General features: G+C 41.3%; 1 protein-coding gene across 2 annotated transcripts; it reads right to left on the bottom strand.

Annotated features, from left to right (window-relative positions):
* Nucleotides 1-6,963: 6,963 nt before the first annotated feature.
* Nucleotides 6,964-11,658, bottom strand: LOC111273170 (myosin heavy chain, muscle). 2 transcript variants are annotated; one of them, XM_022854857.1, is made up of 5 exons: nt 10,567-11,658; nt 10,334-10,412; nt 9,553-9,798; nt 8,687-9,385; nt 6,964-8,579 (listed from the first exon to the last, which is right to left on the bottom strand). In XM_022854857.1, exons 1-5 carry the CDS (start codon nt 11,634-11,636, stop codon nt 7,449-7,451), a joined length of 3,225 nt encoding a protein of 1,074 aa, XP_022710592.1. In that variant the 5' UTR covers nt 11,637-11,658; the 3' UTR covers nt 6,964-7,448. The 2 variants fall into 2 exon arrangements, with proteins under 2 accessions (XP_022710592.1, XP_022710593.1); XM_022854858.1 differs by lacking the exon at nt 10,334-10,412 and adding an exon at nt 10,102-10,180.
* Nucleotides 11,659-11,875: the final 217 nt, after the last annotated feature.

Raw genomic sequence — 11,875 nt, 5'->3', positions numbered from 1 at the left:
TTTCTCATCGGGTACCCAAGTCATCTTCTTGCCATCGTACGGCTTCGTAGCATCCTTCCGCTTCATTTCTGCGGAGACGTACAAGAACTCACTCGGATCAGGGTCTTGCGCTGCCATTTTGACCACTAGTTCTGGGGTTCCTTTCTATACCAGAAAAGATGAAACGTCTGAGAGTCCGTTGGTCCACCTGCAAACAACATCGAGGAAATAGCATTCGTAGAAGATTCTGTATCTATAAGCTGTTGGGAATACGTTTTAACTGTTCAATGGATTAGTATGTCTTGGACTATCGATCACTCTTCAATCCATTAGGTGAACGAAAAGCAAGCACCAACGCCAGTATAAAATTATGTTGAAAAACGTGTGGAGCATATTTAAGCTGTATCCAATGAGATACTCGTGCACTGCTGCTTTAGCTATGAACATGTTCTATTAGTAATCGAAGTCTTCATAAGATGAAATACAAATCCATTACTGAATACTCAAAGAAGATTCGTGTAAGCAAAGCTGGATTATTCACAAGCCACCTAAGCAAATAGTGCTCTATAGAGCATTATTATTTTTTGATCTCGATAGTCCAATGGCACTTTGGTAACAGCAAATCCATATTGAAGGACGCCTGTTATACAATCAGCAATTCTGTTAAGCTGAACAGATTGGTTGACCTTAGGGTCTGACGCGCACATAGCAGGCAAGTAAGGTATCCATGGATTCATTCTAGGGGCAAAAGCCCCATTGGACAACCAAGGTCACGCGGCATCCTGATGCATCCTTGGTGTCTGTTGAAGCCACAGAGCTTGGGTCCTAGGATAGGACTCGAACTAGGAGGAAAGCACTACACTTACGTTGTAAAACCAAGCACTCTGAGATCATTCCCAACTCTGATGTCCTTTTATACCTGCTGTGTAATTCCTTCAAGAAAGTAGAGAGGGTTCCGATAACGGGTTCTTGAATGGTCGGCGTCTACATTTATGGCCCTTGTCAAACTAATTGAGAGGCGCTTGACTTCGTCTTGCCTATTGCTAATCTGAATACCATCCCTGCATCTGATAGCGGCAGAGCGGCCGGTTGAGCCTAGTCCAAGAACTTTCGTCGGCATTTACCTATACCATAGCCTAAAACAGAGACGACTCGTCGAGGCTGCAGCTTTCCGGTTGTCTCGCGCCGCTGACCATCTTCAATGAGGATGACATTTAGTAATCAATGATCAGCTGGCACCAGCAAGGATTGGTTCCGACTATGATTCAAAGTTAACCGACAGCGTTTTTCTCGGGAGAAGGCAAATTCAAGGAAAGCGTATCTTTTCTATTTGTCGGGAAGAAAAATGTATTAATTATAAATATATTATCAATATTTATACATTTCCAGTATAGAGTTATTTGCTAGGTGACATTAGGTAGGGCTCGAGCAGTGGTGAGGGAAATAACAATGCGAACGTGGAAATAAGTGATCTGTAGGCAAATACTGTACATGTCGTTTCTATTTGTTTATAACAAAATAGATATAAAACGGTGCTTCTCATGGTTTCTGCTCTTTTATTTTATAAAGGTTCTTCGTGATTCAGATAGCCCGTAGCATTCTTTTTGTGAGAAGAAATATATACGGTTATTCCAGTTGAATTCAAAGGTTCTTTGATTGCACCAACAGGAATTACGAATTTCATATCTAATATTACTGATAGAATATCTTCATGAATTACCATATTTTGTCGTACCCTGCTCGTGTTAGCCTTATCGCCTAATTTCAACGACAGGGAATATTTTTTAAATTTATTTTATTACGTAAACTTTTATTTGCCATTTGCGCTAAAACGCATCCCGATGTGAACATTAACGTAGAGTGCGTGTTGCCACAAAGTCTGAAAGCAATTACCAAAAGAACTGTCGCTTTGGTAGTGCAATTGCTGTTTTAGCTGTTTCAGCTCTCCCGAAGTTAATAGTCGGATGTGTAGACTTTCAGAAAATATGACTTCAGATATGCCTCCGAGTTGCCGCTGTCATATTTTTGAAGTATCTAGGTGTAAACAAAAAAGCTATAGGATTTTACTTTTCAACGCACCGAGAAAAATATGTAACTGTGTTAGAAAATTTATATATATATAATCTTACCATAATTCAAATGTTGGGACGGTCAAGCATAATACAAGTAGAGAAAGGCATATCGCATATCTAATTTTACCAGCGTTCTGCCTAAACTTTGGCAGAACAAGATGTGTCTCACGCCCTGCATACAGGGTAAGGCACGTAAATCGGAGCAAATATTAGCATGCTGTTTATGGTAATGGGCATGCGTTCATCCGCTACGTACGTCGTTCTCGGAGTCTAAGCGAAGATCAGCTATTACCTAATCGTTACGCGCTGAGCAAACCCCCAAAAATGAGATTATAAGATTTTTGAATCACCCCAGATAGGCGGTGTATTGCGCCAGGGTTGTATATATATATATATATATATATATATAGTTAAAATTTACGTGTCTAGCATATGTAATATTTTGAAATATTTTCTTATTATTTAATTACTCAAATAGTTTTAGAAACAAAACGTATTAAAAGATTCCAATTAAAATGCCGCACCCGTAGAAGAATAGAAGCACGAATTGATAAATTTTCTGGGCTATTGTCTTACTGAAGTTCAACTTCAAAGTGACTCAATTGTAATGAGCAGATTAAAATGGCTTCAAATAAAAAACGATAATTTTTTTCTTCAAAAAAAGTATCCTTTGCACCCTTAGTTATTGTAAAATACCGTAACCTGTACAAAAGGGCCACCCAGTGAAGCTTTTTCAACAATTAACTAAGCTTGGTGGGACGCTTTTTTAGAAAATAAGGCCGAATTTTTGTTAGCAGTCTAGAATGTCAAATGTGCTTGAAAACAGTATGAATCTAACAGAACTGTGGGCAATATATCCAATTTGGTATTTATCATACGTTCATATATGTAAAAAAGTATCTGTATACGCAAGTTATTTTGTCTGCATGTTTATTTTCTACTGCTGGATCTGACCTGCTGGGCGGATGGTCCACAGGATTGCATTATGCGTTTACGTCGGCCCAGAACACCTTTAGACTTAATGAATCCAGGGAGACGAATTATACACGATTCATTTACCATATAGTTATAATCGGGAGTAACAGCACGAAGTTCACGTGGTTCGTCGTTCTCAGTTTCGTGTCTCGGCCCCTTTTGAAGACCTATCTGGTGTGTAGCATTCATCGTAGAACGAATTTCCCTATTTGTTTACGGGGGGCCCTTGTTTTTTTTTTTTATTTCAAGATCAGTGTTCAAACCGGTAGAGAAGAAGCTAAGTGTGGCTACCTTAGGATTCGAACTTAGGCCGCTAAACGCTTCTAAGGTCTGCGAAAAGCTCATCGATACGCATAAACTATTTTTGAGCGGGTCTCTAAAATAGAACTGCCTTTTCACCACGTTTTTAAGATTGAGATGCTTGAATAGCCTTGATAATATATAGACAGATACCAAAATTTAGCCAATGCTGTTTGGTGGTTCATCAAAACGCATGATTAAATAATAAACTGTTGTTTCCAGAAGGTCCAAAGCTCTATACCTGGCTAAATATGCTCGTCGCATTGAGTACATCGCATGTGTTTCAGAATGCACAAATATTTTGCTATGAACGCCTTACGAGTTACAACTCTCGTAATACACCTGTAGGGCATATAACTAAAGAAAGCAAGGTGTGTTTCAGACGATACCACCCAACAAGCCTAAAGTTAAGTATAGCCTGGAAACAGTTTTAATGTTATGTAAATGTGGATGTCTACCAGTGTGAATTTATGGGATACGAATAGCTGACAAATAAAAAGGCGTACACCGGTAGCCTTTTAGATAATATTTTCTTATTTTCCATATATATATATATATATATATATATATATATATATATATATATATATCGCGTGCATTTTGAAACAGTAAGAGAAAGAGGTAGATAACCACAATGGATGTTTTCAAGAACAGCAAAATTTGCGAAATTACCTTGAAGCTGCTCTTTTATAATATAAGACACTGCAGAGAAACGAACAAGAGCGATTCTTGCATTATTTCAAACGGTCTCTTAACTAACGCAAGGCGGAGGGCAACCCGTCGAATCGACGACTACAAGTTCAGGCCTTCTTCTCCGCGTCATTGTAGATCTACCATGCGTCTCAAGGAGGTTGCTGCTTCTTCCAGCCTCATGCGCACACCGTATTTTAGATCGGGCCTTGCATTTAGATCGATCAGCCTTTCACAATCACACTGCTCTGCTATTGAAGTAGTAGGGATATTATAGATGGTCCAATTGAAAAGGTTTAGAAAACCCGTTTTTCTTTCGTTTGAAGCTATGAGTAACTACGTTCAATCTTTGGAAATCAGGAAGTTGTTTCGGCTTAAACGGCTGGCGGTGAGCTCATTAGGCCTACGTCTAGTGGCCATATTGCTTAACGAGGGTGTGGATAGTAATGACGGTTGATCGAAACGATTATTACGATACAGCTGCTTAAACGGGGGGCTTTGGCGCTACGCTTCTCACCATTATCTTAGCATGGCTCGTAAATACAAAGGTAGATATACTTTTAAATAACTTGTATATCAGTGTATGCTCTGCGTGTACTTCATCAGCTTCAGAAAGAGCTTTTTCTTGAACGGTAGATGTTACTTTGCTCGCGTAGGTGCAGTGGTTTAAATTAGACTACGCTAACAGCGTTAATAAACAAGATAATCGAGCGTCTCAAAAACAGACGACCTTTCTGCGGGAATTACTAGCCTATAATTAAGCACTTGAATATAAAACTAAAGTTTTTCTGGGAAGATTTCGTCACAGAATTGGCTTTACATTTTCGGTATCCGAAAAGAGACTCCGCCGACGGTGAACAATGATAACTGGCGTACGAATACTTAAAAATTTCAAAACTGCCTTACGATAAATAAATAGCAATCGTGCTCCCGTATACTATCATTATGCATAAATGCTTCGAATACTACATATTGATTTCGAACCTAAGTCATTTTCAAATCCTCACATTTGAGAAGGAAGCACGTTATCACGGTATAGTCACAAGGCCAATCAAGAACATGGTTACCTTGATGTAACAAGAAAGGAAATAAAAAACATTGCACTTTACTTCTGCTAAAAAGTGGTTTGTTGGTACAGAAATTTTCTAAAAAAATTTTCCTTTTTCACCACTTGTTATCATTTTTATCAGTTATAATTATTATGACCTATTGGTTATTTTTATTTTTTTCTAGTATTTAGGAGGCGTTGTTGCTTATTTTTCGTATCATTTTTTTTATTGAGAGGTGATGGTTTTATTCAGCGTTTAGTTATTACACCAGTCGTTGCTGTCTGTGAGCTGTTGGAGTGGTTATTATTATCGTATTTCTAGTCTATTATTATCTCAGTTTTCCTGACTTGTTTTGTCGCGTTTATTGTTACTATTTACTACTTAGCGTTATTATATATTGTTAGAAAGCAACCACCGATGTATTGTCTATGCCGTTATGTAATCTATTTGTTTCGGTCAATTTAATTAGTGACAAAATGTAAATATTATATGAGTAAATGGAAACGAGTGCAAACTCGTGCAGTATTTTAATCTTCTAATATAATAACCTATATAATTATAATAATATAATATAATAATCTAATAACGATCGTTGTGATAAAAAATCCTATAGTTGTTTTGGCCAAATAGTATCATCTTTTTTGTTTTCGCTTTACCACAATAACGAAAACAACAATGTTGATTGTCGCTCAGCTTGTTTTAATTAATACATTGTATGATAAATCTTAGATTATCAATTGATTTATCGGTAGTTAGAGCGTTTAGACTCTAGTAGATAAAATTACAAAAAAAAAAAGGCATGTAATGGTAAGCGTCATGAGCCTTATATTATTTCATTAATAAGTCAATAAAATTTAAAATCAATATATAGCATTGATGATTAATTACTATATTAATGTTTTCAAATTATAAGGTCTTATTATAATTTGACTGACAGATATGAAGAGTTAATAAATATTAACCCAAGATTGCAGGTTAACACGTTCAAATTAGGGAAACCTTTTGCGGGCTGTTTGTCGTAATAGATATGCGCTCATATTCCCAGAACCAGATGAAAGCCAGGAATTTCTAGAGTGAAAAGCAAATTTCCTTTAACGAAGAAGACACTGCGTCGTTTCTGGAATTTGAGCGAAGATCATCTATTAACTAATCTTTCTGTGCTGGATGAACCTCACCAAAACTAAACATTTCCTTTTCTGATCGAAAACCAGTTTTCACACGGATCCTAAGAAATTCGAAGAATGGATTCATGGAGCGCACCGGAGGGTGCTCAGTAAGATTTAAATGGAAAGGGCGCGAAACTTCATCAAAGCGGCTCTAAGAGCTAGATTTGGTACAACTAGATTTTTGACATAGGACTGAAAGAAAAGAATATCAGTTGTCATTTGGATTGCCGAGATAGAGCTTCGACGATTAATATGCTTAGGATATTTTAAGCCTTTTTTACAATGTTTGACCGCTTTGAGCTCGTGCTTTTTTTTTAGCCTGTACTTGATGTACACGCAACTGTTTATTAGTCCTATCCTTGGCGAAACGAAACCTTCTCTTTAAAACCAAGTCATACACAGTATGGCGATTAATTTATTGCCATTACTATACAAAACTAACATAATAGATAAAACAGCTAAAGACTTACGCATACTAAGAATTTGGATAGTAACTGAAGTAACGCAATTCGCTGTTAGAAAGTCTTTAAACAACCACTCTTTCAAAACAACTGAGAAGATTGTTTGGTATTCTACGGATCATTTTGCCTATTATAGCATCTTCAAAAATGTTTAAACTCCTTTAAAAGCTATATTTACATTCAAATAAGTACTACTTTGTTGTTAATTCCAAGATAAATGCAACGCTACACAGTTAATATCAAGGGTTGTTTTATTAAAAACAATATCGTGTGTAGGCCAATGATGACTTTATTTGACTTTATTTGGCATTTATTTGAGGCTAATCGTAATGTGGGCTTACTGGCTGTTCGTATATTAAGCCTTCGATAACGCAGGACAGTTGTAACGGGAGAGTTTCTCATGAGTGTGTCTATGGTTTATAACCAACTGACGAGTTTGTCAGCTTGTGGTAGCGGGTTGCCAACATGTAGTCGATGTCGGTGAGATAAAGCAGCGCGTTACGTTTCTTCGGTTGTTGTCGGCAAGCTCGTGGCACCATCACTGTCTCCCAGTAACAGGCACACAGAACGTACCCGCAATATCTGCTGTGAAAATCACCAAGGCATATCGTATTAATGCGCGAACAGCGGAAAGTTCCGGGTGCATCGAGGACGAGATGATCTAACAATTATTATTATTATTAGTAATAATGTGGATGGTTGAGCGGACAGATATTGCGGGAAGTGTCAGTCTATTAAGCGTTGTCGATGGCTATTCTACTCGCGGGCCATGCTGACTGAGGAACGGTTTTTGGCCCGGAGCTTGGCAACGGTCTGTTCGGCAAGATTGGCGCGCTCATCAGCATCCTCAAGCTCTTGCTGGGCTTTGCGGTACTTGGCCAGGTTCATAGCAGCAATCTCTTCAGCCTCCTCGATCTGTCGTTTGTAAGTGCTGATTTTCTGCTGGAGCTTATCGACAAGCTCCTGCATACGCTCATGGTTTTTGCGGTCTTCTTCGGCCTGGAACTGCAGCTCCTTAATTCTACGCTCTCCTTTCCTGGCATTCTTAGCAGCATCGCCATGGCGGCGTTGCTCAGTTTCCAAATCAGACTCCAGCTGGCGACACTTGTGCTCGAGTTTTTCAATGAGCTTCTTGCCTCCTTTAAGGGCAGCAGCCTCGGCCTCATCTAGACGGACCTGAAGATCCTTCATTTGAATCTCAAGAGCCTTGCGCATCTTTTCCTGAGAAGAAGCATGTTCCTGTTCGGCGCGGAGCTCATCGGCGAGACGAGCGGCATCAACCATGGCCTTTTTGGCCTTCTCTTCGGACGCCTTGCACTCGTTAATCATCTCATCCAGATCGGCCTGCAGAGCAGCCATCTCACCCTCAAGTTTCCTTTTGGCCATTCCAAGAGAAGCGTTGTTAGCGGCCATTTCGTTGTTAGCTTCGCGCAGCTCCATGTTCTCACCCTCAACTGAGCGACGTGCACGCTCAGACTGCTCCAAAAGCTGTTTAGCTTCCTCGAGGGATCCGTGCAACTGGTTGGCGCGGCGTTCAGCATTGGCATACTGATCACGAGCCTCGTCACGGGCCTTCTGCTCATCTTCAATTTGTGTCTGCATGTCCTTCATCGTCTGCTGGTATCGCTTGATGGTCTTCTGAGCCTCAGCATTTGCTTTGTTGGCTCCGTCAAGAGCGATCTCAAGCTCGTTGATGTCGGATTCCAGTTTTTTCTTCAGCCGAAGAGCCTCAGCGCGACCTCTAGCCTCAGCCTCAAGGGAAGCCTGCATAGAATCGAGGGCGCGTTGATGGTTCTTGCGAGTGTTTTCGAATTCTTCCTCCTTCTCCTGGATGCGGCGCTCGATCTCCTGACGTACTTGGCTAAGCTCCAACTGAGCGCGGAGCACCTAGAAGCAGAAAGCCAGCATGAGATTACCGAAAGCCTATTTATAAATGCGAATTACCATAACTATATAAATAACAATGTTAGTTGTTTTTCTGTTTTCAAACCAACCTTGTTTTCCTCTTGCTCAAGCGCAGCCTCAGCTTCTTCGAGGGCGTGCTGGAGCTCGTCCTTCTCTAGCTCGAGCCTCTTACGAGCTTTCTCGAGTTCATGCACGGACCTGCCACCCTCACCAAGCTGGTCGAGGAGATCCTTGAGTTCATCCTGGAGATTCTTGTTCTCCCGCTTGACAGCCTCATAGCGTTCCTGCGACTCATCATAAGCAGCACGAAGCTTAAACACTTCGGTGGAATAGTTTCTGCATTCCTTCTGAGAGGCATCCAGCTCGGCAGCAAGATCATCGGTCTTCGCCTTCCATTCGGCTATGACCTTATCGAACGATTTCTGCCTTTTTTCAAGCTGAACGGCCAGCTGCTGGGCGCGGTCGACCTCAGCATGCATATCATCGAGTTCTCCCTGCAGATGACTCCTCGTTTTTTCAAGGCCAGAAACCTTGGCATTCAAGCCCTCGATTATCTCCTCGGCACCCTGCAACTTAATCTGAAGCCTCTTCCTAGACTCTTCAAGCTCCTCGAGGCGAGCAAGGCCCTCGGATTCATACTTGCTCCTCCAGAGCTGAGCATCAGCGTTTGCCTTGGAAAGTTGACGCTGAAGATCAGCCTTAGCTTCCTGTTCCTCTTCTAGAGCCTCACGCAGGTTGTCGAGGTCATGCTCAATATTACGGTACTTGCCAAGGATAGCAGCACGCTCCTATATAAAAAGAACAGTATGTAGACTGAATAATACCGCAGTGCTCCCATGATACCAACAACATGTATTTTGTTATTTAAGTAACGAGCAAGTGTATTCCACTATACTTTATATATTATACTCGAAACCATTTACTCCTGTTATTAGGAGTTATATACATGACGCACCCTGTTCTCCTCATCAGCAGAGCGTTTGGCTTCCTCAGCTTGGCTGGCAAGCGAAGCCTTTTGTTTGGACAGCTGGCTGATCTGACTCTCAGCCTCCTCAAGCTGACGCTGGAGTTCGGAATTTTCGAGGGCCAATTTCTTCTTCGCAGCATCAAAATCATTAACGGTACGATTCGATTCATCCAGCTTGTACTGAGTATCCTGCAGCTGTACCTCAAGCATCTTCACCTGACGCTCAGCATTGGCCTAAAGAGAGTATCCTGGTTAAATGATTTTACGTAGACGCTTGCACATGCAAATGCTCATAATTATGGTGCAGGATCAAGATGCTAGTCAAATGCTGAGTCAACGGTTAGAAAAATTAGAAAAACAGTCCTCTCAACTCAACTTCTAGGTAGAGGTCCAGCTCTTTAGATATAAAAAATGCAGAGTTAATATGCAGAAGTGAGTGGGTACTTGTATCACTACGATATTACTCTTCCGTTGACATCGTGTAGGTGTAAACATAATGCCATATAGTGACAACCGAAATTTCATTGAGAACAATACCTGAAGCTTCACAGCGTGGTCCAGAGAAGATTGGGCATCGATAGCCTGAGACTTGAAGCCAGCGCAGTCCTTTTCAAGTCTTTAAAGAAGGTTATATTTAGGACAGGGTTCCAAAATGCGGTTAGTGAGATCTAGAGGGTTAAAATTGCTGAATTTGATTGCTCCACGATGCGCTCGAAAGTGCGACTCTGCATCGCTTAACTTATTATTTTTATTACCAAAACTCGAGTACCTTCTCTCGCTGAACGTGCTCAACGTTCTGTCTCATATCATCGGCCTCTGACTTGAACTGGGACCTTTCCTTCTCGAGCCTTTGAGTTTAAGTTTTAGATTAGATCATGTTCACGAACATTGATATAAACGAGCTCTTGGTATCAGCTGCTTATTGAACAACAACTAAAATAATAGCATAAATATTTTAGGGAGGGGTATGCTAGACATAAGAGGTTTATGCTAGATACATACTTGGCCTTGTGCTTGTTGAGATTGTCGATGGTGTCTGTCATCTCGACCACGGTGGCATTGTTCTTTTGGCGGAGGGCCGAAACGATCTGCTCATGTTGCGAGTTGGACTCCTCGAGGTCACGGCGGAGCTTACCAAGCTCAGCCTCGCGGCGCTTGTTTAGCTCAATTTGGGCAGACGTGGCGCCTCCAGCCTCTTCTAGGCGCTCTGATAACTGTTCGAGCTCACGGGCAAGGTCTGAACGTTGTTTTTCAGCCTTAGAACGGGCCTGACGCTCAGCTTCAAGCTCTTCCTGAAGCTCTTCGACGCGCTGTTGCAGCTCCTTTATCTGTTTCTGCAGTTTGGCAATTTGGGATTGCTCGTCCTCGAGTTTGGTGGCTAGGGCGGCAAGCTCCTTATCCTTGCGCTGAATGGTCTGTTCGAGTTCCTTCTTATTTTTCTCGAGGTCGGCCACGGCCTCCTGGGCGAGTTTTAGGTCTCCCTCAACCTTCCTTTTGGCCTTGTCGAGGTCGGCACGGGCTTTCTTCTCACGCTCAAGAGAATCCTCGAGCTCATCAAGGGTCTGCTCCAGTTTAGCTTTCACCTTGTTAAGATGGTTCACTTTGTCCTCCTGTGCTTGCAAATCATCGGTAGTCTTGCTTCCCTGCTCTTGCAGGGACTTCTTCTCCTTGTTTAGCTTGGCTATGAGTTCCTCCTTCTGAGCAATCTCGTCGTTAAGATTACGGATCTGGTGGTCCTTCGATTGTTTATCCTGCTCGGCCTTCTGCAGAGACAATTGAAGATCCTCAATGTCCTTCTTGTGAGCACTGATTTCTCCCTCAAGCTTTCGTTTGTTTTGGTTCAGCTTGTTGACATTATCCTCCTCACGGTGCAGCTTCTCCTCCAACTCGCGAACTTGGCGCTCCAGGTCGGTTTTCTGAGAATTCACCTTGTTGAGTCGCTGCTCAATGTCACCCGCACCGGTACGCTCGGCTTCCAATTGGAGGAAAAGCTCGTTCTTCTCCTGGACCAACTTGGCGTTCTGGGCCTCGAGTTCTTTGCGGAGCTTCTCCTCTTTAGCCAGTTTCTCCATCTCCTCCTTGAGCTTATCTTCAAGAGCTGCATGTCAAAGTTACGAAGTATTCTTTACGTCAGATATTATAAACGATTAAAAAATATGTTTAAGCTTTTTTTTTCTGAATATGATTAGGTAAGTACAAATTTTTATTTATCTAAAAATATATATTATGTATATTGCAATAATTCTTGTTTGATATCTTTACCTTTAAGCTCGTCCTCAGCCTTTGTCATAGTAAGAAGAGGCTTAACTTT

Source organism: Varroa jacobsoni, unplaced genomic scaffold (assembly GCF_002532875.2).
Source record: "Varroa jacobsoni isolate VJ856 unplaced genomic scaffold, vjacob_1.0 contig05166, whole genome shotgun sequence".
Lineage (NCBI taxonomy): Eukaryota > Metazoa > Arthropoda > Arachnida > Mesostigmata > Varroidae > Varroa > Varroa jacobsoni.
The sequence above is the reverse complement of the archived record's forward strand: the minus strand, read 5'-3'. Positions and strand labels throughout refer to the sequence as shown.

What these genes read in the sequence shown, in the direction of transcription:
- LOC111273170 (XM_022854857.1), bottom strand. Translation starts at nt 11,636, where the DNA reads ATGGAGAAACTGGCTAAAGAGGAGAAGCTCCGCAAAGAACTCGAGGCC. An exon ending in AGCACGTTCAGCGAGAGAAG is followed by an intron (nt 9,799 to 10,333) that starts GTACTCGAGTTT and finishes TACTCTCTTTAG; the next exon opens with GCCAATGCTGAGCGTCAGGT. An exon ending in TTGAGCAAGAGGAAAACAAG is followed by an intron (nt 8,580 to 8,686) that starts GTTGGTTTGAAA and finishes TTCTGCTTCTAG; the next exon opens with GTGCTCCGCGCTCAGTTGGA.